Source organism: Dendropsophus ebraccatus, chromosome 2 (genome assembly GCF_027789765.1).
Source record: "Dendropsophus ebraccatus isolate aDenEbr1 chromosome 2, aDenEbr1.pat, whole genome shotgun sequence".
NCBI classification, from domain to species: Eukaryota; Metazoa; Chordata; class Amphibia; order Anura; family Hylidae; genus Dendropsophus; species Dendropsophus ebraccatus.
The window spans coordinates 207,709,867-207,736,451 of NC_091455.1; the positions used below are offsets into that span (position 1 = coordinate 207,709,867).

Here is a 26,585-nt window from a genome sequence, read left to right on the forward strand (position 1 = left end):
TAATTTTTTTTTTTATACCTACCTTTTGTGCCTCAGCGTTACCTTTGTCCAAGTTCTTACTATGAAAGGTATCTTTAGGTGACATGTTATCAGTGTAATAAAGTGTAAAGTGCACACGTGTTCACATATAGCCCTTCCCTGTGGATACACACATGGGGGATGTTACATTGTGCTGTCAGTAGAAGGGGCTCCTCCTGATCCCGGCAGCCTCTGCTGCTCCTCTCCAGCTCTATCCCTGTAGGCTAGGCTTGTATTGTGAACCTTTGCCTCGGTGGATCACGTGCTCTGTCCTTCATCACTGTGTATCAGGTTTCACTAGGAAGACTTTCCAAACAATGTAAGAGCGAGCGGCTGGGACTTGGTTGATGCCTGTGATCGCATGTAAATAACTGGATTTCTCTTCTATTCCCTGCAGCTGCTGAACCGCTGTCAGCCATGGGAGGGTTCACTGGCCACAGCGAGGTGTCAATCAACCAGGGCGTTCGGATGATGTTCTATGTCTTATATCCAAATGAAACCTCCTTTAAAAGTATAGAGGATGTGCCAGATTACGTGGATAAGGTGAGCACAGTACACACAGGCAGTGATACCACAGCCACTATGGGCAGTAAGGATATAATAGGTCAGATATTGGGTTTTACTACTGTGCGCTCAGACATGAGTAATGGAACTGTCTGCGTATTTTACATTACTCCGGAAGTTCACATTTTATAAATTTACACCAAAATATGACCCAAGCGAGACTCACTATACACCAGTGATACAGACTTTATATAGAGGTCAATGACTCTATATGACTCTGACAGTACACAGAAAACTAAACCAGAGGTGAAAAAGTATGATGGGAACTGCTGCCATCCAGGCATCACATCACTCCATAATATCAAACAAAACCTGGGTGACCCCTAAACTATCTGGAGTTATGGCCTTTTGGCAAGAAAAAGTGTACTGCGCAACATGGATAGCCAAACACAACTCCAGTATTTCCCAACAAACTGCAACATGTAACAGTCACATATTATGTATGTACAATATTATAATACTGTATGTAGTTGTATGTATAACTAGTATAATACTGCTCCGATATACAGGAATATAACTACTATAATACTGCTCCCTATATACAAGAATATAACTACTATAATACTGCTCCTATATACAAGAATATAACTACTATAATACTACCCCTATATACAAGAATATAGCTACTATAATACTGCCCCTATATACAAGAATATAACTACTATAATACTGCTCCCTATATACAGGAATATAACTACTATAATACTGCTCCTATATACAGGAATATAACTACTATAATACTGTCCCCTATATACAGGAATATAACTACTATAATACTGCTCCTATATACAGGAATATAACTACTATAATACTGCTTCTACATACAGGAATATAACTACTATAATACTGCTTCTACATACAGGAATATAATTACTATAATACTGCCCCCTATATACAAGAATATAACTACTATAATGCTGCTTCTATATACAAGAATATAACTACTATAATACTGCTCCTATATACAGGAATATAGCTGCTATAATACTGCTCCTATATACAAGAATATAACTACTATAATACTGCTCCTATAAACAGGAATATAACTACTATAATACTGCTCCTATATACAAGAATATAACTACTATAATACTGCCCCCTATATACAGGAATATAACTACTATAATACTGCCTCCTATATTCAAGACTAAAACTACTATAATACTGCCTCCTATATACAAGACTAAAACTGCTATAATACTGCTCCCAGGGCGGGGCGGGGCCTCCCTGGGTGGGGAAGCTCCCCAAGCGAGGCCCAGGCTCCAAGGCCTACACTGGGAGACAACTCCCATCATTCTAAAGAGGATGAAAATCCCAAAGTTTCCAGCATGAGAAGCAGTAATGATAATGTAAGCCGCACAAATACAAAGAAAGAAGATATGAAGATGGAAGTCAATAAGACTAAACACAATACAGCAGTAGGAAGCCCAAGGCCAAGCCAGCAAAGTGAGCACATGGTGAGACAAGCAGGAGAAGCAGCAGGTGCACAGCCCCCCACTCCTGCACCCAGACAGAAGAGGACATCTCTGGAGAGACAGACCCTGCAGGAGAACATCAGGTGATGGTCTCCAGGATGGTGGGTCAAGGCAAGACCAGATCTGCAGCAAAGCTGGAACCAGGTGATTGCAAACAGCCTGAGAGACCACAGAGACCTACAGCAGAGGAGAAGGAGCCTGAGAGACTGCAGAGACCAGCACCTGAGGAGAAGGAGCCAGAGAGACCACAGAGACCAGCACCTGAGGAGAAGGAGCCTCAGAGACTGCAGAGACCTACACCTGAGGACAAGGAGCCAGAGAGACCGCAGAGACCTACACCTGAGGAGAAGGAGCCAGAGAGACCGCAGAGACCAGCACCTGAGGAGAAGGAGCCAGAGAGACCACAGAGACCTACACCTGAGGAGAAGGAGCCAGAGAGACCGCAGAGACCAACACCTGAGGAGAAGGAGCCAGAGAGACCACAGAGACCTACACCTGAGGAGAAGGAGCCAGAGAGACCACAGAGACCTACACCTGAGGAGAAGGAGCCAGAGAGACCACAGAAACCAGCACCTGAGGAGAAGGAGCCAGAGGGGCCACAGAGACCTACACCTGAGGAGAAGGAGCCAGAGAGACCACAGAGACCTACACCTGAGGAGAAGGAGCCTGAGAGACTGCAGAGACCTACACCTGAGGAGAAGGAGCCTGAGAGACTGCAGAGACCTACACCTGAGGAGAAGGAGCCAGAGAGACCACAGAGACCTACACCTGAGGAGAAGGAGCCAGAGACACCTACACCTGAGGAGAAGGAGCCAGAGAGAGCACCTGAGCTGCAGATGGTGGAGGAGATCCCAGGTCTGGTAAGGGAATGGAGGAACTAAAGCACCACAAACAAATGCTGCAAATACAGATCGACTTTATTTGCAACCAGAGAGTAACACCCTGTATGATGCTAAGCTGCACTCCCTGAGCATTGAGCTGGCTGATGTGGTGAGGGAGATGGACTGTGTCCTGGAGAGGATGGGGCCTCTGGCTTAGACTTACCACAACCAGGAACGCTTTGCTGCCCAAGCTCAGACTGTATCATCCCAGTCCAGACCCTCAGACGCTGCGTCTATGTCCCAGCGAGGGCCCCGTGTCATCCTGCAGGCCCCGAGCTTTGTGTTCCAGGAGGGCAAGAAACACCAGCAGGGACAACAGCAGCCGAAAACATGTCCGGCCGTCCCTGAGCAACAACCTATCCCTCAGACTGCACATGCACAACAAGTCCCAGCCAGCACTGCACAGCAGCAAGAGTGTGGAGAGTCATCAGTGTGTGAGACTGTGGACAGTAGTGGTGCTCATGGTATATCTGACCCTCAGGCAGCAGCACATGGACTACAAGTCCCAGGAGAAGCAACATCGGCACCACAAGTCCCAGACTACACTGCACAGCAGCAGTGGACAATCATCTGGGTGTCAGACTGTGTAGTGGTAGTCATGCTGTACCTGAGGTGTCAGGGGTTGAAGGGGATACGCAGTCTGTGTGGAACATGGAACCACCTGATGGCGCCGAGGTTGATGGGGTGGAAGAGGTTGAAAATAATGTTGTATGTGATTTCCCTATATATATATATATATATATATATATATATATATATATATATATATATATATAAATAATTATTTTATTTATTTATTTATATATATATATTTCTGTTTCGGAATGTTCCATAGCTCTTTGGACATGTTACCTCAGCAATGATACAATGTGATAATATTCTGAGCTCGTGGTTGTTATTATATTACACTAAATTCCATACTTTTTCTATATTTTAGGCGACGGCTTATTTCCTGGTCATGTTGGCTCTGGAGATGGTGGCAAGTTGGGTTTCGAAGGGTCGACCGCTCCGTGTTAATGATGGACTGACGTCCCTTTCGGCAGGAGTTATGTCTCGTCTGCCAGAGTAAGTCAAATTGCTCTTGTGGTCGGAAAAGTCTTATTTTAGTCAGTGAACTGGAAGGTTTGCGGAGTGTGGAAGCCAAGGACGCTTCATTCCAGAGCCGCTCAGCTAATAGAACAATTCTAAATTACAGGCGGTGCTCAGTCCCGGCCTGATAGCTATGATGTCATCTGTCGGATTCGGCATTACAGGTACCTTTATGGGCTTTTATAGAACGCCGCCAGTACGTTCATGACAATTTACAGTAATTGGAGTTTTATGGAGCTACCAAGAGTGAATTGCTACTTGGCAAATGATGTGAACTGAGGGAAGAAGCTGATGGATTTATACTTTTAAAATAAGAGCGGTGCACCTGGCTGATGAAGGTTCTTCTGATTTAAAGGGGTATTTACAATAATTAAAGGGGTAAACAATTTGTTTTCGAATCAACTGGTGTCAGAAAGTTCTATAGATTTGTAAAAAAAAATTATTTACAAATCTCCAGTCTTCCACTACTTATCAGCTGCTGTATGTCCTGCAGGAAGTGGTGTATTCTTTCCAGTATGACACAGCGCTCTATGCTGCCACCTCTGTCCATGTCAGGAACTGTCCAGAGCAGGAGAGGTTTTCTATGGGGATTTGCTGCTGCTCTGGACAGTTCCTGACATGGACAGAGGTGGCAGCAGAGAGCACTGTGTCAGACTGGAAAGATTACACCAGTTTCTGAAGGACATACAGCAGCTGATAAGTACAGGAAGACTGGACATTTTTAAATAGAAGTAAATTAGAAATCTATGTAACTTTCTGACACCAGTTGATTTGAAAGAAAACAAATTTCGCCAGAGTTCCCCTTTAACTTCAGTTAGAAGACTAAGCTTATCTAGATACCACAAGGGCCAGCACCTGGCACAAACTCAGCTCTGCTACACTGACAAATGCAGTGGTCAGACGACAGGCTTACTCTAAAGCCCTGACATGATCCACTGTGATATTTCATTCAGGCAGCAGCAGGCTTGGCAGTGACCGCTCGGTGCGCGCTCTGCTATGCCGAGGGACTGCAGAATCTATTAGCCTCCTCCATGTGTGATATCACTTCATTACTTCCCGTGGAGGCCGCTGCATTTATTCTGTATTTTGCACTAACTGCATAGAAACAATCCATAATTGATGAGCTGCGAGGAACATTTGGGGGCAGATAACACCCCTCAGGTACTATATTTTGTCATCCCGTATGACTCCTACAAAGCCACTGAGTATCTGAAGCCCGTTCCACCCTCTCCAACAAATTGAGCGGCTGAATTCCTGGGGAACGCCAATTATCCCGAACCCTGAGCCTCCGATTCAACACGTTTTCTATTCTCATTATGTGAAATAAAATGTGAAGAAGGAGACAAAGAGCAGAGGGCGCAAAAGGACAAACAAGGAAAAGCTGAGCGGAGTTTGTTACGCACAACAAAGCTTCGGTTCTCAGGTTTGCTTGTTGACTCCAATCCAACTCCATTCTGGTTCCTTGCATACACACTTAGAGGGGTTGTCCAGGGATACTGTCCTATCAGATCTGACCTTTGGCATAGTCAGTGAGCTGGCAAGGTGCCTGTTTAAAGGGGAAATAACAGCAGGTTAGACAAATCTAAGCAGCTGATATGTCCCTATTTTGCAGGAGATGCCGAGGATGAAGGTATGTCTCTTACCCTCCTCCTCAGTGGCATCCCTGTGCAGTTATTCGTTTGCTCCTAACGGTCCAATAAGACTGTTAGGAGCACTGCGCCTCCCCCACAACGACAATCCAGCCAGCCCTAGGGGGTGGATCGGCACTATGAGGACGGGCAGTGCTCCTAACGGTCTCACAGGACTGTGGAGCAAACAACTAACTGCACCAGAACGGCGCCGAGGATGAAGGTAAGGTTGGGTTGCATTTGTATGCATCGGTTTTCATCTGATTTTCCATTGACTTCCATCATAAAAATAAAAAAAGGATCCGTTTTTTTTAATGTACACAAAAACGTAATCAACCTTTTTGTTTCCGTTAACCCCTTAACGACCAGGGGCGTACATTTACGCCCCCACTGCCTGTGCCGTAACGCAGGAGGGCATAAATGTCCCCTAAGGGGCTTAAAAAGCGTAAAAAAAAAAATTTAATTTATAAAAGTTTTAAAAAATGTCCCAAAGCCCCTCCCCCAATAAAAGTGAAAATCACCCCCCCTTCCCATTTTATACATAAAACACATAAAAATAATCAAGTTAATTAACATATAATATAGCAAAGCGTGCGTAATCATTCGATCTATTAAAAAAACCCAATGGTGAACGGCGTAAACAAAAAGCGGTAAAAAAACACAGAGATTGCTTTGTTTTAACGACATTTTATGTATAAAAAAATTTCAGAAAAAGCGATCAATACTAATTACTAATAAAAAATAGAGATCATGATGCCAAAAATGACGCCCCATACGACCCCGTAGGTGAAAAAATAAAAACGCTATAAGAGTCACAATAGGGCCATTTGAAATATGCCTATTTGCAAAAAAAAAAGTTTTACTGCTAAGGCTGGGTTCACACTGCGTTTTTGCAATCCGTTTTTTTCATCCGTTCTATGCAAAAAATGGATGAAAAAAACTGATGCATTTGTGTGCATCCGATTTGATCCGTTTTTACATTGACTTCCACTGTAAAAAAAACGGATCAAAACATATCCGTTTTGGTGGACGGCACAAAAACGTAGCTGAAACTAGGTTTTTATCCGTTTTTTTTTTTACAATGGAAATCAATGGAAAAACGGATTAAAACTGATGCACACAAATGCATCCGTTTTTTTCATCCGTTTTTTGCAAAAAACAGATGAAAAAAACGGATTGCAAAAACGCAGTGTGAACCTAGCCTAATAAAAATAGTAAAACATTAGAGAACCTAGAAAACATGCATATCGCTGTGTTCAGACTGACCTATAGAATAAAGAAAAAATGTCAGTTTTACCGTAAAGTGCGTTACGTAAACGTGGAAAGCCCCTAAAATTTGCGTAATCACATTTTTGACCCCCTCCCATGAATGATATTTTGGGGGTTCTGTCATTCACTTTATGGCGCATTGAAAGATTTTACAAAGTACACCTGTTCCTGAAAAAAACAAGCCTTAACATGGCCCTGTAGGTGGAAAAAGTGTTATCAGTTATGGGTCTTATAAGACGAGGAGGAAAAAACAAAACCACAAAAGTGACAATTGGCCCGGTCCTTAAGGGGTTAAAAAAACAAACAAACTGATGAAAAAAAACTGATTGGAAAAATATAGTGTGAATCCAGCCTAAGGGTCCTATTCCACGGGGCGAGGAGGGCCCGATCATCGATGTAAACGAGTGGCGATCTGCTAGATCGGCGCTCGTTTACTGGGCCTATTCCACGGCCCGATGATCGTTGAGCGAGGGCTGCAGGGACATTGTTACCGATGTCCTTGCAGCATCATACATTACCTGGCTGCAGGGCTTCTCCTCCGCTCCGTCTCCTCCCCGGGTCCCCCGCGCTCTATCTTCTGAATGGCCGGTCAGCTGACAGGCCACACTCAGCCAATCACAGGCCGCGGCAGTCCCGGCCTGTGATTGGCTGAGCGCTCCGTCAGCTGACCGGCCATTCAGAAGATAGAGCGCTGGACCCGGGGATGAAGACAGCGCAGAGAAGAAGCCCTGCAGCCAGGTAATGTATGATGCTGCATGCTGCTGTTCCTTCTCAAATAGTCGGTCGCCCGCCGTGCACCGATATTCAACCGTAGCGATGCGCGGTGGGGGAACGATGATTTTAGGTCTGGCCCTAAATAAACGATCAGCCGATGACACGATCATCGGCTGATCGTTCTCTCTATTTCACCGAACGATAATCGGCCGAATCGGGCCAAATGGGGCCGATCCGGCCGATAATCGTTACTGTGAAATAGGGCCCTAAGAGACATATTTTTATCCCCGGCGTCCTCCTGCACAATCTAATCAGCAGGTTAGATTCATCCATTAATATTGTTGTACTATATGGGACCCATGCATGCTGCTCGTTGGGGGTTGGATGGTTGCCATGGTGACCCGATCACCTAGAGCAGGGACGGGAAACCTTCGACCCTCCAGCTGTTGCACAACTACAATTCCCATCATGCCTGGCCTGCCAAAGCTGCAGCTAATGCTTCGGGTGTCCAGGCATGATGGAAATTGTAGTTTTGCAACAGCTGAAGGATCCTCATTTGTGGCCTAGTGCATTTCCTGATTAAAATTGGTTCAATGGTGTTGTATGATAGTAAAGGTTGTAGTTTGCAGCCGTGATGTCAGTGCTGAGAAACACTCAGGATTAGAGCACCAGGAAACATTGTATCAGCTAGGGATTGGGAAGTTAGTAACCCTAGAGAAACCCTTTAAGTGGGCACTTAAAAACTTTTGAGACGTTGTATAGACATGTCAAAGTTCTGATTGGTCGGTGTTTGGGTGATTGTTAGATAGAGCCGAGAGCCAAATTACAGCTGTGTACAGGAGCGGCTAGAGGAAGGTTAGTTTAGTATAACTTTAAAAACTTTAGAAAATTCTCAGGTATTAAAAAAAGTAAAAAAAATTAAAGGGGTACTCCAGACATTTTAAAGTTTCTGATAATAAAGCTCCTTTTCTTACCTCACTGTCCTGCTTTAGTCCGTGACTGGCTGAGCAGGCTGTCACTCACCAGATGAGTTCATCTCAGAAGTGGTGGCGGGATTGTTCAGCAGGGTACCCGGAGACCAGGGCAACATGGTGAAGTAAGGATTTTAAATGGTTGAAGGGACTCATCAGTCACTTAAAGGGAGATAGGCCTACTCCATGACATTAAGTAGTTAAAGGAGAAGTCCAGTGAAAATTTTTATTAAAGTATTGTATTGTCCCCCAAAGGTTATACAAATCCCCAATATACACTTATTACGGGAAATGCTTATAAAGTGCTTTTTTCCCTGCATTTACTATTGCATGAAGGCTTCACTTCCTGGATAACATGGTGATGTCACTTCCTGGATAACATGGTGATGTCACTTCTTGGATAACATGGTGATGTCACTTCCTGGATAACATGGTGATGTCACTTCCTGCTAAACACGGTGATGTCACTTCCTGGATAACATGGTGATGTCACGACCTGACTTCCAGAGCTGTGCGGGCTGTGGTTGCTGGAGAGGATGATGGCAGAGGGATGCTCAGTGTCCCTCCAGTGCCCTGTGTCCCTCAGTGTCCCTCTGCCATCATCCTCTCCAGCAGCCACAGCCGCACAGCTCTGGGAGTCAGGTCGTGACATCACCATGTTATGCAGGAAGTGACATCACCATGTTATCCAGGAAGTGACATCACCATGTTATGCAGGAAGTGACATCACCATGTTATCCAGGAAGTGACATCACCATGTTATCCAGGAAGTGAAGCCTTGATGCAGTAGTAAGTGCAGGTAAAAAAAACACTTCATGAGCATTTCCCGAAATAAGTGTATATTGGGGATTTGTATAACTTTTGCGGGGCAATACAATACTTTAATAAACATTTTCACCGGACTTCTCCTTTAAATGACACGTTCAGCTCTGCTACATCTGGTTTTCTCTTAGAGGCACTAGGAAGCCTTGTCACAGGCTGCAGTTTAGGGCTCAGGTTTCGTCCGCAGTCAAACTGATTTCAGCATGAATAAAAATCTAGCAGGGCTGACAGAATCCGCTCTCCGGGCGGAGACGCCCCCAACCAGGGGGAAAACTGGTGAAAATCATTAGCAGCTGAGAGAAAGATTAATACAACATCCATTTCATCCTTTCCCAGGGAGCAGATTTTATTTTACCCACTTGGATAAAAAGTTTCGCCACATCCTTAAAAAAAAAAATAATTCGGGGCCTACGGTGACTATATTTCAGATTAATAGTCCATTAGTCAGGGGTATGCTCTTCATCATAAAGCTTCTCTCCATCCAGGCAGGAAGTGTAATCGCTCCTGACAGGATTTAATGTGTACATGACGGGATCGGAGGGGAGTTCCTTGTGTTACTGTGCCGTCCGTACAACAAAGAGGGAATTCAGGGATAAAAGTCGCTCAAGAAGGGGGGGGGGGGCGCATTACAGCTGGTGCATGAGCCTCCGGAGCTGGATGCTAACAAGCTGTATATAGTGAGCGCTCTGCAGAGGCCGCTCAGCCCTGAGGTTCAGCAGATTGAAGGGAGTCGGTAGCTGAAGAGGAGGGTCTGAGCTGGTGACGACGGTCCATCTCTTACATGCTGGGGTGTATATTCCAAGTAGAGGCCTGAGTGATACTACCCAGTTCTAGGGGTAGGGCACCTGTGGAGATAGCAGGTCCCACAGTGGGAGAGTGACGAACTCATTGTTAAATTGTTTCTTTCATGATGTAAAATGTTAAGTAACAGCGCCCCCTAGTGTGTACTGTAACCAACTAAACTAAAAGGGGAACTCTGGGCAAACGTAAAAAAACAGGGAGGGAGGAAGCATAAAGAATGCAGGAGGAGACCGGGAACTTGAATAGGTCATGTAAAAGCTGGTGAGGCAAAGGCTGCACGGACATCGCTAATGATGTCCGTGCGGGCCTTGCTAAATGATTATCGGCCCAGTAAATGAGCGCCAGTTTACATTATTGATTGGTTCCTCACTGGCCCATGTACTAGCACCTTTACCCATCCCTGTGCCCCCAACAGAACAGCACCTCCGCTCCTAGTAATCTTTTGGTCTCCTGGTCCTGTGATTCTATCTATCTATCTATCTATCTATCTATCTATCTATCTATCTATCTATCTATCTCCTATCTATCTCCTATCTATCTATCTATCTATCTATCTCCTATCTATCTATCTATCTATCTATCTATCTATCTATCTATCTATCTCCTATCTATCTATCTATCTATCTATCTATCTATCTATCTATCTATCTATCTATCTCCTATCTATCTATCTCCTATCTATCTATCTCCTATCTATCTATCTCCTATCTATCTATCTATCTCTCTATCTCCTATCTATCTATCTATCTATCTATTTATCTATCTATCTATATCCTATCTATCTATCTATCTATCTATCTATCTATTTATCTATCTATCTATATCCTATCATCTATCTATCTATCTATCTATCTATCTATCTATCTATCTATCTATCTCCTATCTATCTATCTATCTATCTATCTATCTATCTATCTATCTATCTCTCTTATATCTTTTTACACTATCACTATTAGGGCTGCAGATTCATCCTCTTGCTTAATATAATGTGGAGGCACAGATCTGACCATTCTAAATAATAATAATAATAATAATAATAATAATAGTGACTATACTATAATAAAGTCCTGATAGCTGCTGCAGGATTATGGGTATCAGCCAGGTTCCTGCAGCCGTGTTTCAGGTGGATTTGTGTCAGCGCCGCCCGCCGCCCTCCCCGACAGGGCAGTAAATCGAGCTCTTGTTTAGGGCCTGGCACCTGTGCAGGAAATGGGGGCTTTCAGTTACCGCCACTTTAGCTTTGTGCGGCGAGTGGCAGTGCCCCATTATCCCAAGTTAAAACGTAAAACAATTGGAACCACATTCTATAAATCCCCTCTCCTGGGCGCAGCAGATCGCCATCCGGTTAGCGCTCTTTGTACTTTGGGCTTTTCTTTCTTCCTTTGCTTTATTTTATAATGATCGCTGGAATATTTCTGGACCCCGGATTTCTGAATGAAATATGTTACACTGCCTGGAAATCCTGCAGAGGGCAAAGGAGCCATGAGGTTTATTATAACCCACTGCTATTCATCAATAGGTTTAAAGTGCAAGCTTTGGGGTCAAGTCATTTTGGGGGTGCAGACGATTAATACAACACTAGGCACTAGAAGTTGAACCCATGTGCTTAAACTCTTAAAGGCACAGGCAGTCTGAGCTGAGCAGATTGAGATATAGTTTACTATAACCTACCAATTAAAACCCCTGCTCATTCGATACTTAGGAGCCAAGTGGGCGGCCCTAATCAGTGATTGACAGCTATCTCTGAGTGCAAACATATACATCAAACTGTCAATCACTGGGTGGGATTTCCCACCTGTCACAGAAAGAGCATTAAAATCAATGAATAAGTTATAATAAAGTATGATACTATTGGTGTAATTATAAGACGATGTCAGGCGGCTCAGTAACCCTTTTACTAGTGATAGATTCACTTTTCACTTTCTATTATTGAAGTGCTCTTTTTTATTTTTTGTACAAAACAGTGTTGTCTTCAGAGGCGTTGAGGTGACCACTTACATCTATGTATGGACTCACTACAGAATAGCAGAATTACCCTGGGATTCACCTTGGACTTGGTGGTTGACATTCCTTGGTGTGGACTTTGGATACTATTGGTTCCACAGAATGGCACATGGTAGGTAACCTAATAGTGTATAAGAATAGAAGTGCTTATTCTATACAGGAATACAACTACTATAATACTGCCTCCCATGTACAAGACTATAACTACTATAATACTGCCCCTATATACAGGAATATACCTACTATAATACTGCTCCTATAGACAAGAATATAACTACTATAATACTGCCCCAATATACAGGAATATACCTACTATAATACTGCTCCTTTATACAAGAATATAACTACTATAATACTGTCCCCTATATACAGGAATATAACTACTATAATACTGCTCCTATATACAAGAATATAACTACTATAATACTGCTCCCTATATACAATAATATAACTACTATAATACTGCTCCTATATACAAGAATATAACTACTATAATACTGCCCCTATATACAGGAATATAACTACTATAATACAGCTCCTATATACAAGAATTTAACTACTATAATACTGCCTCCTCTATAAAGGAATATAACTACTATAATACTGCCCCTATATACAAGAATTTAACTACTATAATACTGCCTCCTCTATACAGGAATATAACTACTATAATACTGCTCCTATATACAGGAATACAACTACTATAATACTGCCTCCCATGTACAAGACTATAACTACTATAATACTGCCCCTATATACAGGAATATAACTCCTATAATACTGCCCCTATATACAAGAATATAACTACTATAATACTGCTCCTATATACAAGAATATAACTACTATAATACTGCTCCTATATACAAGAATATAACTACTATAATACTGTCCCCTATATACAGGAATATAACTACTATAATACTGCTCCTATATACAAGAATATAACTACTATAATACTGCTCCTATATACAAGAATATAACTACTATAATACTGCTCCTATATTCAAGAATATAACTACTATAATACTGCTCCTATATACAAGAATATAAGTACTATAATCACGAACTGGAGAGAGTGGAACCGCTGCACATCTCATCTATAGCTGATACTAACGCCGCTAGGCCTATATTAAAAATCAACACCAGAGTATCTGTATATGAATTGATCAAGCCATATTGCCCCGTGTACCACCGCGCAGGTCCTCTGGTCCACACGGGTCCCTACGCTAACTCCACACCGTGTCGGTCAGCGACCGCCAACCCCGCAAAGAGTGCACATGCAGGGAAGGGAGGCCATGGAATGGCCCTGCAACCCCAATGTCACAGGACCAGACCCAAAAAGCCCCACCAAAATCCGGCCAGCACCACCGGCGGGGAAGGCTGCCCCCAAACGACACAAGTATGGATATGGTATTACACTTACCATTGCTGCTCTCACAGAATGGGAAGACATAGGGTCCAGACATGTGAGCACAGGCATATCCTGCTACTTTTGGTCATGTGGGTTTTATGAAGTATTATAACTACTATAATACTGCCTCCTATATACAAGACTATAACTTCTATAATACTGCTCCTATATACAGAAATATAACTACTATAATACTGCTCCTATATACAAGAATATAACTACTATAATACTGCTCCTATATACAGGAATATAACTACTATAATACTGCTCCTATATACAGGAATATATCTACTATAATACTACCTCCTATATAACGGAATATACTATAATACTGCCTCCTATATACCGGAATATAACTACTATAATTCCAATCCAATAGGAAAAAGAGCTAGCACTCACTATCTGCCGAAAACATAGTCCATTTTATTTAAGGTTCACTTCAGCATGTCTATGGGGGAGGGAGGTGAAGGCAGGTGCATCTAGGCGGCACTTCAGCAAGACGAAAAGAGCCCTCAGTACCCGTTTTAAGGAACATTGTTATTCCATTAAAACAGGGAAAGGTGTACTAAGATTAATCTCCCACGTCAGAAAGGCGCATGGTGGTGACACTAAGGTACTGCAGGTTTAAGGTTTGGAACGAGTTTTTTGCAACAAAAATGGCGGAGATCGCCACCAACAATTACTCCAGAGGGAGTCCATGTGGATAAGCAGATTATATGTTGTAGAACCCATGGGCTTTACGAACGCAACGATTTTGGACTACTATAAGGCTGGGTTCACACTGCGTTTTTGCAATCCGTTTGCAAAAAACGGATGAAAAAAACGGATGCATTTGTGTGCATCCGTTTTTCCATTGACTTCCATTGTAAAAAAAACGGATCAAAAGTGATCCGTTTTTTTTTTGACGGACACAAAAACGTAGCTGACACTATTTTTGTGTCCGTAAAAAAAAAAACGGATGTTTTTTTTTTTTACAATGGAAAAAACGGATCAAAACGGATGCACACAAATGCATCCGTTTTTTTCAAAAAACGGATTGCAAAAACGGATTGCAAAAACGCAGTGTGAACCCAGCCTAATACTGGTTTCTGCTTCTCCTCTTACATGGTGGGCAGGACTCGCTGTATACTTTGGCCTCATCTGCTACTTTGTTACTGTCTGTATTAATAGGCTGCAGTAGCCTCAGAATAGGAAAGTATCTTTTTCTACGGTCCCTGGAGCCAGAGCTAAAATAAATGATGGTTCCTGGACCAACCAAAGGGAAATGATGAGTTTGATTAAGAGTCCAGATGGAACAGAGCCACATGCAGTTCTGTAATATGAAATTTATCGTTTTAGTCAGTTATATGAAATCGTACTTTTTGTTGGGGGGGGGGGGGGGGGAGCGGGTACCTCTGGGGGAATGGGAAGCTCCTGTTTTGTTAGAAGAGACCTTTGACAATAGACAAAGTGAAGTAAACGATTCTTTCCATTCTCCTACAGCAGGCACTATATAATGGTTTCATATGAACTCTATAGGGCAGTACTTTTTATTCTACCCCATATGGCGGTATTATTTTGACACAGCTGTTATTATAATTATGAATACAATGGGATTACTTAATAGAATTAATAATAAGTACAAATTATAAGTAACATCATATCAGACATAAATGAGTGGTTCTGTAGCTAGACAAGCAGAGCTCACTCGGCTCATCTCAGGTCTTCAGGAATAAGAATAACTTGTATAACTACAACTCCCAGCATCGTATGAGCAATACAGGTGTGCTCTGATAGATACTAAAAAACCCTTCCAATGTACAGTATGATTTTCATTGTGCTCCCATCCCCTTTGGACTTCTATTGTTGGACACAATTTGGCAGTAAAGTGATATATTGTACCTGGACAGTATATGGCGGTGTTATGTGGACAACAAAATAAAGCTTGACTTCAAGTAAATATGGTGGTATTACTTGCAAACTATATAATGTTATTTAGGCACCACGTAGAGCTTTATTCTTGCAATATATGGGGGTGTTACGTGAAAACTATATAATGGTGTTATTTATAGAACATATAGCAGTATTATTATACCATTATTTGGATACGATATGACTGTATTATTTTGACATTGCATAGCAAGTTTATTTTGGCATTACATGGTGGTGTAGTTAGGGCAATATGTGACAGTATTATATTGACACCATATAGAAGTTTTATATGGCATTAGTGTTATTAGGACACTGGAGTGAAGTGGAATTATGATGACGACATATACCAGTATTATATGGAATTAGTTAGTGTTATTAGGACACTGTGGAGTGGAATTATGATGACAACATATAGCAGTATTATATGGCATTAGTTAGTGTTATTAGGACACTATATGGTGTGAAATTATAATGACACTACATAGCAGTATTATTTTGGCACTACAAGGTGGTACTATTAGGACAATATGTGACAGTATTATATTGACACCATATAGCAGTAATATATGGCATTAGTTAGTGTTATTAGGACACCATATGGAGTGGAATTATGATGACAACATATAGCAGTATTTCTCGTCCGTCTTATTGGGGGACACAGATACCATGGGTATAGGCTGCTGCCACTAGGAGGCGCTGACACTAAGAGAAACAAAGAAAGTGACTCCTCCTGAGCAGGATATACCCGCCCACAGGCACTGAGCTAAACCAGTTTAGCTTAGTGTCAGTAGGAGGCAGACACAGGTCTGGGTTCTCCAGACCAGTTTCTTCCTTTATGTTTAGTTAGTTGGTATTTCTTTTTCCTTCTAGGTTCTATGGATTCTTGGGCACGGTGGGTTATCTAAAACTCACCCTGATCCCCCCACTATGCGACCAGGGAACAGACCATAAATGTAAATGGGCTGTGACCCCTCGGTCGCCACCGGCCGGCAACGTGACACCAGGGCCCCAGATCAGTCAATCTGGTCGCCTTTCTGCGGACTCTGTATCCGCACAGCCCCTTCCCGCCTCGCCCCCCAAAGCTTGGCGCGTTAAGGTGAGGCACCCACCGGCTGAAGACGACAATGGTGAGTATGTGCTCCTATATGGTGAGTATATTCCCCCTGCCCTCCCTCCCAGGCCGCCATTTTACTCCACATAGGCATACGGACTATCAAGCATTGTTCTCAGTTCAGGGTTTTGCAGTGCTCCCGCTTACACCATTACTCCTTCTCCCTGGAGTAATGCACTGTTGTGCATGACCCCCCCTATCCTGGGTTTGGGTTTTTACCACTCAGTCAGAAAATATTCAAGCAGCCCTTCCCTCCTCCAGGAGGATGGAATATTTAGTATAAGTATCCTCCAGACGACTGTTATTCCGTAATTGCTTCTTCCGACAGGCGGGTGTGGGTTTCCGACCCTCACTGGCCTCTATGAGCACTCCTGCTTGACTTCCTTGTCCTTGGTCTTCTTGTTGACCGGCCATGCTCTCCAGACGGGGCTCCCAGTCCCCCTCCCTTATCTTGTCTCCCATGTGGATTCCTTGAGAACTTATTCCCTTAAAGGTTTCCTCTCCTTGGAAACAGGGTTGTTCACTGGCCCATGTCTGGCCCTACCTTTTATCGTCTCCAAACCTATCGCATTCTGGCAGGACTTACATTTGCTGTTCTGCTCTTACCAAGCAACGTCTCCGCTCACCCTTTGAGGCGTTGGTTTCTGGATCTAGTTTACATATGGACTCTAGTCTATGTATTACCTGTTGTGCCCATTGTCCTGTGACAACTCCCATGCCCATCAGCCTTACCTTGACCTCCCTTCACAGTTTTCTTCTGGGACTCCAGGCTCTCGAGTACCTCTAGGCTTCTTGGAGCAGAGTGTTTTATATGATCGACCTCCCTTCTAAGGCTCTAACAGCCCATGGAGTTGTTTTTTCCCCGGCTTACCAGCTTTTCTCTGCTCCTCTTTTCTGTTGGGCACTGCGGGATACCAGGTACTACTGTACTCCTTCCAGGACAACTTACTCAAGATTCTGATCGCGGTTTTTCCTTCCTCCAGCTCCTTCCTTCCCTGGACTGCTTTATGCTTGGACAGCTTTATTCTTCTTATTAACATGTGTTTCTCAGATGGGATAACTCATATCATAGGCCATGGCTTCTCTTGTGCTCAAGTTTTGTCTTCTCAGTGAAGACTGTACTCCTAGGCCTATGGAGTTTCCAGCCTGGCCATTCTTGCCAGCTCCATAGTCAAGGACGCAGCTTCTCCTGCATCTCATGTGGCACCTTCTATGAGAGACGCTCAGTCCTCTCTCCTTTATTTGACGCCTTAGACCTCTATGTGCCATGAAACATTTTCCAGTCTCTCCCGTCTTGGTTGTATTTGCCTTTTATTCTGTTTTACCTCAGAGTAAGTCCCTGCTGCCTGTGGTCACCCACTTGGCTGGGCGTCTGTTTTTTTTTTTTTTTTTCCCCCACATCTAGCCTACTAGTTCTGTTGGACTCAATGTTACATCATGTCGCTGGCTTCCAGGATGGACACAACCCACTCTGTCTGCCGTGCAGCACGTTGCTCCAGGGAATAGACACTCTTTTTTTCCTTTGCTGCGGACCTGTAGGGGTTTTCTCTGATGCATTCAGCATCATCCCTTGCTCTCTTCCTAGTTGATGGTTGTGTTGGTGCTATTCTGTGCCTTCTCGCCAATCGCTCTTGTCTAGCGGTTATCTTTCCCACCCCATGGACTGCTTTTGGACGTCCCATGGTATCTGTGTCCCCCAATAAGACGCACGAGAAAAGAGGATTTTTTACTCACCGTAAAATCTCTTTCTCGTAGTCTTCATTGGGGGACACAGCACCCACCCATTTTCTTTTGGGTTTTTTCCTCGGTATGGTAGTTTTCTCCGTTTTTGGTGTTATTTCTACTTTACCTGTTCTTGACTTCTCCTACTGCTCTTGTACAAACTGGTTTAGCTCAGTGCCTGTGGGCGGGTATATCCTGCTCAGGAGGAGTCACTTTCTTTGTTTCTCTTAGTGTCAGCGCCTCCTAGTGGCAGCAGCCTATACCCATGGTATCTGTGTCCCCCAATGAAGACTACAAGAAAGAGATTTTACGGTGAGTAAAAAATCCTCTTTTTTTTTTTTGTCAGAATATGGTGGTATTACATAGATGGAATAGAGTGGTATCTATTAATTATTAATTATCTATTATTATTTATTATCTATTATTAGAGTGGTATCTATTAATAATTATTAGCTATTATTATTATTTAATACCTATTATTAGAGTGGTCTCTATTAATTAGAATGAGATACATTTATAACTTTAATAACATCTATTAGTAATATTATAACATAAATGTCATTTTCTCTGGTCTGTAGTCACAGAGCTGACTTTGTCATGTGTCTCAAGTCAGTGAGTTCAACCCCTTCCCGCATCAGCACGTAACTCTATGTCCTGATGAGGGTGGGGGTGTTCAGAGAGGGATCGTGCGGCGACCCCGCTCTGGACCACTACGATCCCGGGTGTTATGTAAAGCCTGGGACTGCGGCTATTAGCGGGTGCGGTCCGATCGCCACACCCGCTAATTATACATTTAAATGCAGCTGTCAAATCTTACAGCTGCATTTAAATGTATTATATGTATTATATCCCCCTTTCCCTGGTGTCTAGTGTGATGTGATCACGGAGGGGAGATCCCTTCTACTGAGCCGACTGGGGCTCACCGTCGCACTGACTTTGATCGCGGCTCGGCAATACATCTATCTGGTCTGCTGCAGACCAGACCAATACAGCAATGATATGATCGATCATTGCTGTATTAAGTATACTGCAGTGATCACTAAGGGAGATCGCTGCAGTAATACTAAAAGTCCCCCTGAAGGACTAAAAGTATAAAGTGAAAAAAAAAAGTGTTTTAAATAATAAAAATCCCCTCCCCTAATAAAAGTTTGAATTACCCCCTTTTCCCATTTTATAAATAAAAAAATAAATAAAACAAAAATATTTAGTATCGCCACGTGCGTAATTGTATGAACTATTAAATTATCACATTCCTGATATCGCACGGTAAACGGCGTAAGCGCAAAAAAAAACGCCCAAAAAAAAATTGCACATTTTTTGTCACATCAAATCCAGAAAAATTGTAATAAAAAGTGATCGAAAAGTTGCATATAAACAAGCAAGGGAACGATAGAAAGAACAGATCATGGAGCAAAAAATGACCCTATAGACCAAAAGATAAAAGCGCTATAAGGCTGGGAATAGAGCAATTGTAAACACATTTAGCTTTTTTTTTTAACGGTTTTAATTTTTTAAAAGCAGTCAGATAAAATAAAAGTCATTTATATTACATATGGTTGTAATTGTACCGACTTGAGGAACATATATAACATGTCAGTTTTACCATAAGGCCAATGGCGTAAACACGAAAGCCCCCCAAAATGTAAAAAAAAATCCTTTTTTTTTTTTCAATTTCACTGCACAAATAATTTTTTTTCTGGTTTCACAGCGTATTTTATGGAAAAATTAAGTCTGCCGTTGTAAGTTACAAATAGTGTCGCAAAACAATAAGGGCTAATGTGGGTCTGCAGGTGAAAAAATGCAAGCGCTATGGCCTTTTAAACACGAGGAGGAAAAAACGAAAGTTAGCCTGGTCCTGAAGGGGTTAATGCCAGCCCTGTGGAATATCGCGGATCTTCAGCAATACTGTGGCACTTTGCTATAAATAACAATCTCCGCTCTCCTGCATCGATCCAGCTCTGCTACATCAGTATAATGATGGAGTATACAGTGTATATATATGGGGCAGCGATGAGTTAACCCTTCATTGTTGGTCTCTTCCTTGCCCCGCAGTGTACACATCTTACCCTAAATTCTGGCTCTAGGTGGAATGTTCCCTTCCATATAAACCCAAATCCCCAATTATGACTTTCTTATATCCCTGTGGATAATATTCCATGACACAGTACTAAGTGCAGCATGTGGCGAAAACAGGACTTCTCCGGTTTCCTCCTAAACCTTGTCAATACGGCCCGATTTTTCCATCACAGCTAATGGAAGCGCCATATGTCGCTGTCAGCTAGCTATATTACCTGAGGTCGACATCTGACTCCCCCCTGCCCTCCAGGCATATTTGACCTCAGCTGAAAGTTGGCACGGCTTATTCAGTATCATTGCGGAGGCATTCCTCCTCAGCCGCTCTCCAGCTACCATCCTCCCCCCTACAGTCCATGGACTTGGGTGATATTCGGGGTAGAAGAAGGGAAACCTGAGATTACAGAACTGTCAGCATTCAGCCATTACTTTGCAGCACGTTTGAACTTGAATTGGTTGCCTAGCAACAGACACCACCGATACTAAGTGACTACTTTTTGTTCTGTGTACCAACAATGCAGTAGAACTGGCTGAAGTGGAGGGACGTGTGTCTGCTATATTACTATGCGATTATGGTGCCTTTTCTTTTATTATATGTTTATTAATTTCATTTTTATAGTTTATAATTTTATTGTCACTTGTGCGCTGCGAGAACAAACCCCAGGGCACTGAGCTGGGATGAGTGAGTATGTGTATGGGGGTGGCTGGAAGTGCAATGCTGCCTCCGGCCACAAGGGAGCCTGGCAGGGCAGGAAGCCAATAGCGATTATCACGAATGTTCTAAGATAAAGGGTCAGGGACCAGCCTGTGAGCCCCCTTAGTGGACGGGCCCTGTAGCAGTTGCATGGTCTGTCTTTATGGTAGCTACGCCATTGCTTCTTGCTCAGTACATAGTTGTAAAATGCAAGGGAACCACAGAAACTGCATACAAGAGCTTGGACACCTATCATTTTGACAGGAGCCCCTGCTCTTATACAGTAAGCAGTGATGGATTATGCATTGCTGCTTACTGGCCCAAATAGAGAAGAAGATGTCACATGTTAACTACTTACTTTCTCCAAGCTGGGGGCTCTGATTTGGTGGGTGGAGGGCCAGATCCAGGTTGGCCGTCAAAATTAAAACAAATTTGGCAGCCATTTTAAGTAAAATTTTCTAATCTACAATTATGGCTAACAATTCAGACTGGACTGGCCTAAACCAACTGCATCTTAGATCCTTATAATGCTTTTAGTGTAAAGGGGTACTCCAGCGGGAAAAAGAAATCAGATCAACTGCTGTTAGTTATACAGATATTTACTTCTATTAAAAAAACAAAAATCACAATTTCTCCAGCACTTATGAGCTGCTGTATGTCCTGCAGGAAGTGGTGTATTCTCTCCAGTCTGACGCAGTGCTCTTTGCTGCCACCTCTGTCCATGTCAGGAACTGTCCAGAGCAGCAGCAAATCCCCATGGAAAACTTTGGTTATTTTTCTTTCTTTCAAATAAACTGGTGTGGGCAACTTATATAGGTCTGTAATTTACTTTGTTTCAGAAATCTTCAGTCTTCCAGAGATTTCTATAGGGATTTGCTACTGCTTTGGACAATTCCTGACATGGACAGAGGTGACAGCAAAGAGCACTGTGTCAGATTGGAGAGAATATCCCACTTCCTGCAGGACATTCAGCAGCTGATAAGTACCAGAAGACTGGAGATTTTTAAATAGAAGTAAACTACAAATCCATATAATTTTCCCGCATCAGTTGATTGAAATAAAAAAAAAAATGACCAGAGTTATTCTGACAGCGCCACCAAAGAAGAGACAAAGTATAACACATTGTCCACTCAAATCAGTGGGCTGTCTGTGTAATGCAGGACAGGACAGGTCCTCCAGTATGAGAGACGCTCTTTGTAGCCACTCAGGATCCTGAACCCTTCTCTATTACCTCAGAATTCCTACTAAAGTACATGGAAATGAGTTTTGGAAACTTGACAGGCCAGTTAATAGGCAGCCTAAGTGGAAGAGTCCCAATACTCAGACACATACCTTGTCTAGCCCAGAACATCTTTTCCATCTTAAGAATTTTCCAGGTTGATTTCCATTCCATAGAAGTTTATTCCGTGGAAAGGAAAATATAGTCGCACCTTTCTATGTGTCTGAGATGAAATTAGCAACTACCGTCACAAGGTGCACAACAATATACCGTAATGCACAAAGCAGTATATAAGAAAGTGGTGATAATAATGATGGCTGCCTTCTCCTTCCGGATACTTCTGAGGAGCGATGACTCCTTCTCTGTTACCTTTATTGGGCATCAATGATCTCCTTAAGCTTGTGTCGTCTTCCTCTTACACTTCAGGCCACTCTAACAGGATTTCCTGGACTATTGTTTGGTTTCCTGTGTTGCTATTTTCCGCACCTTGCCTCTCTGTGGGATTGTCTAGCAGGAGTGAGGACTACAAGTTCCAGCCTGTCCCTTCTTCTTTGCATTCCCATTGTTTATTAACTAAGTGGAAGAAGAAAGGTGTACCTATAGAGGGTGCCAGGCCTGGCCTGGTGCCTGGGAAGGCCAAAAGGTCTTTATGCCTCATATTAAGATAGCAGAATTATAAATTACAGATGGTCGCTGCTTTTATTGTCATATGTAATAGAATTTATTTCTTGTTGGACATAATAGATACCCTAATAGAAAGAAGAGAGGTGTCCCAATAGAGGGGCAGGAGAAGCAGCCTGGCCTGGAGCCTGAGAAGGCCCAAAGATCTTTATGCCACATATGAAGATAGCAGTATTATAAATTATACGTGTTAGTGGCACTTCTTATTATATCTAGGTTCGATATGCGGGATACCCTGGTCTCTTAAGTCGTGCTTCCAGTATTGTCCCCAGCGCGGCACCTGAGCGCCACTATAGCTGTCATAGTGGGGTATGAGTCCTACTCCGCAGGCTCATACCCTGCTCTCTGCACTGGTGTTGAAGAATATAACTTAATATGTTACAGAAGAACTGCCTACCACCCATATCTGAGATGCCGCCGCGCTGACAGGCCGAGCCAGGGAGGATACTGGAGGTGCGACTAAGGAGACCAGGAGGCGCGCATCATCGGGAAAGGGGAAGGAGATATCTTTAAAGGGGTAGTGCGGCGCTAAACATTTATTCACAAAATAACACACATTACAAAGTTATACACAACTTAGTAATGTGCCTTATGTATGTGAATGACCCCCTTCCCCGTGTTTCCCCCCACCCACGGTAGACCCGGAAGTGTTGGTACATTATACTTACCACATTTGTGTCGACCCCCGTCTTCTTCGTCTTCGGGAGGCCGGACGTACCGCTCCATCTGTCCCTCATGCCGGCCCCCCTCTGCCGCGTCACCATCTGCTCAGCCGCGATTGGCTGAGCACAGTTATGCTCAGCCTATCCTGGCTGAGCAGCTGATGATGCGACAGAGGGGGGCCGGCATGAGGGACAGATGGAGCGGTACGTCCGGCCTCCCGAAGACGACGTCATTGTCCCAAGATGGCGGACGGGGGTCGACACGAATGCGGTAAGTATAATGCACCAAGACTTCCGGGTCTGGGTGGGTTATTTTGTGACTAAATGTTTAGCGCCGCACTACCCCTTTAAATTGGTCTTCCCGGGTTTACCTCCTGTGCACAACTGACCTGATTTGCATATTGCAAATCAGGAAAAAATAACGCAAACGGGACGACCGATTATAAAAAGTAATGTGGCAGCTGATTCAGCGTGTTGGCGCAGATTGGGCGGTATATAGAACTTGATCTAGCCAGTAAAGTGGTACATTCGCTTTAAAAGGGAAGTCCGGCGTCAGGCATTTTTTTCCAAAAGAGTCGGGGAGGAGGTTGTTAAACAAAACAACATACACCGACCTCCCAGACTCCAGTACAGGGGTTTGCTGTCCGCCGCTTTGGTTCCCGGTCCCCCAGCCACTTCCTGGTCTTAGCGGGGACCTGAGTCATGACTAGAGATAATCGAAAAGCGGAAAATCTTGGGTTCTATCGAACTTGAACCTTGTTGAACCTTCCGCATTTGATTCCCGATGCCTTCTCGGTCTGTGGGGAAGGAGGAGATTCGAGTTCGATAGGACCTAAGATTTTCCGCTGTTCGATCATCTCTAGTCATGACATGTTAGGCCCGCCTGGCCAATCAATGACCGGGGGACCAGAAACTGGAGCAGAGGACAGCAGTAGGTGCATGTTGTTACAGTCAGCTTCATCATCCCCGGCTCTTTTCAGAAAAAAAAGGCTGACCCCGGACTTCTCCTTAAATATTTTTTATAAAAAAATAATTAAAAATAAAAATAAATTTGTTATGTAAAACAGTAGAGGCCAGAACACTTTCCCTATTTTATCCCGTCATTTTTTCATAGAAGGCCTAATACTTTGAGATGACAGAGTCGGCGTGGTGAAGTGAGTCAGGACATGAGAGCTCCATACTCGGTTACATTTTGGCAGAGTTATGTGGAAAGCAGAATGACTCTCGTAGTCTTCCCATGTCTCTCGCTGGAGTAATCCCTCTTCCGGAGAGTAAATTGTTCTAATGTGAAGTGGAGTTCACGTCTTCTGGGGCAATAGTGGGTGTAAAATGAAGATTACAAATACTCGGTAATTCAAGGAAACAGACTGGATCTGCTTTTCTCTTCATAGTAATTTGCCGGTTTTGAAACATTTTAATGTTTTGAATGAAAAAAAAAAAAAGTTTTTGCGTTAGTAAAGCCCCGTAGGACGGCTACCAGTCATTGAGTTCTTTGGTATAATCTATACGACTATTTCTAAGTGGGTGCAAAGCTGAGAAACTAAAATTCATCCATTGCCACTTCCATAGTGGTCGCTGCCACTTTTCCCGTTTTTTCACAGCTGTATATTTCTACAGAGAGAGAAACCTTCCGCCTGTATCGCTGCTTGGAATATTCTCTATTTAGGGTAAAAAATCATTGGTCAGACATTGGGCATTACCAAACTTTCCAAAGAAACAAAGGTGAAAGGTATCTAGACATTTCTCTAACAGAAGATCAGGCTTGTGTGGTGGTGCCGGTGGTGGTATATTCGTGACGCCAGTGCTGACTCAGCACACCGCCTCTGCAGTCCGTTCTTTACATATAAATTACGTAGTGTGAACATAGCCTATAGTACTATTTTTGGCACTATATGGTGTGTTATTTCAGCATTCAGTATTATGTTTGTACTTACACACAGTATGGCACTATTTTTAGCACTATATGGCGTGTAATTTTAGCATTGTATATTGGTATTATGTGAGTATTTACGCACTGTACGCTACTTCTTTTGGCAGTATATACTATATTATTTTGGCACAGTTTGTTGGTATTATTATGCACCTCATAGTACTATTTTTGGCACTATACGGTGTGTTATTTTAGCATTGTATATTGGTATTATGTTAGTACTTACTGTACGGTACTATTTTTTGCTGTATATGATGTGTTAATTTAGCATTGTATATTGGTATTATGTTAGTACTTACACACTGTATGGCGCTATTTTTGGCACTATAAGGTGTGTTATTTTACCATTGTATGTTGGTATTATGTTAGTACTTACTGTACGGTACTATTTTTTGCACTATATGATGTATTTTAGCATTGTATTTTGGTATTATGTGAGTACTTAATAGCAGTATATAGTATGTTATGTTGGCATTCTTTATCGGTATTACATAAGTACTTTTGCACTATATGGCACCATTTTGGTCTCATAGCCGGAGATGTGTGTTATAGTAGGTCATTTTTCATTATTGCGGTATTATACTGTGCTGTACAGGAGTTGCAGGTAATCCAGGGCATTTTCATACATCACTGCCATAAACTTCATTCTGACAATCTGCCAGTCACCAGATCAACCAATAAGAACACAGAGTCCCCAGTTTGTCAGGTTACTGGAAATTAGTTTCCCCCCCCCCCCAAACTGCTCCTATCGGTCGGCTCTCCTATCGGTTGTCTCTCCTATCCTCCTGTGCAGGATCTGCCAGAGATTAAGGACTCTAGTAGATAAATGTAGTAAGATTCAGGGATATATTTCCCTCTTATCCCGCTCCTCCCCCGCTCTGAGAACATAATCGCCGGCTGCTGGCAGCGTCCGTGGAAGCGCGCCCTTCACGTCT

The 26,585-nt window shown here is 43.0% G+C and overlaps 1 protein-coding gene across 2 annotated transcripts in view; it reads left to right on the forward strand.

Moving 5' to 3' along the window:
* The first annotated feature begins 230 nt into the window (after positions 1 to 230).
* The window catches only part of AGMO (alkylglycerol monooxygenase), a 111,216-nt gene continuing 84,861 nt past the window's right edge, over positions 231 to 26,585 (forward strand). Inside the window, exons 1-4 of one of the 2 annotated variants that reach the window (XM_069960608.1) lie at positions 231 to 337; positions 416 to 561; positions 3,876 to 4,003; positions 12,197 to 12,348. In XM_069960608.1, the coding sequence (XP_069816709.1) occupies positions 436 to 561; positions 3,876 to 4,003; positions 12,197 to 12,348 (406 nt within the window). In that variant the 5' untranslated portion in view covers positions 231 to 337; positions 416 to 435. The other variant, XM_069960609.1, reaches the window with a different exon arrangement.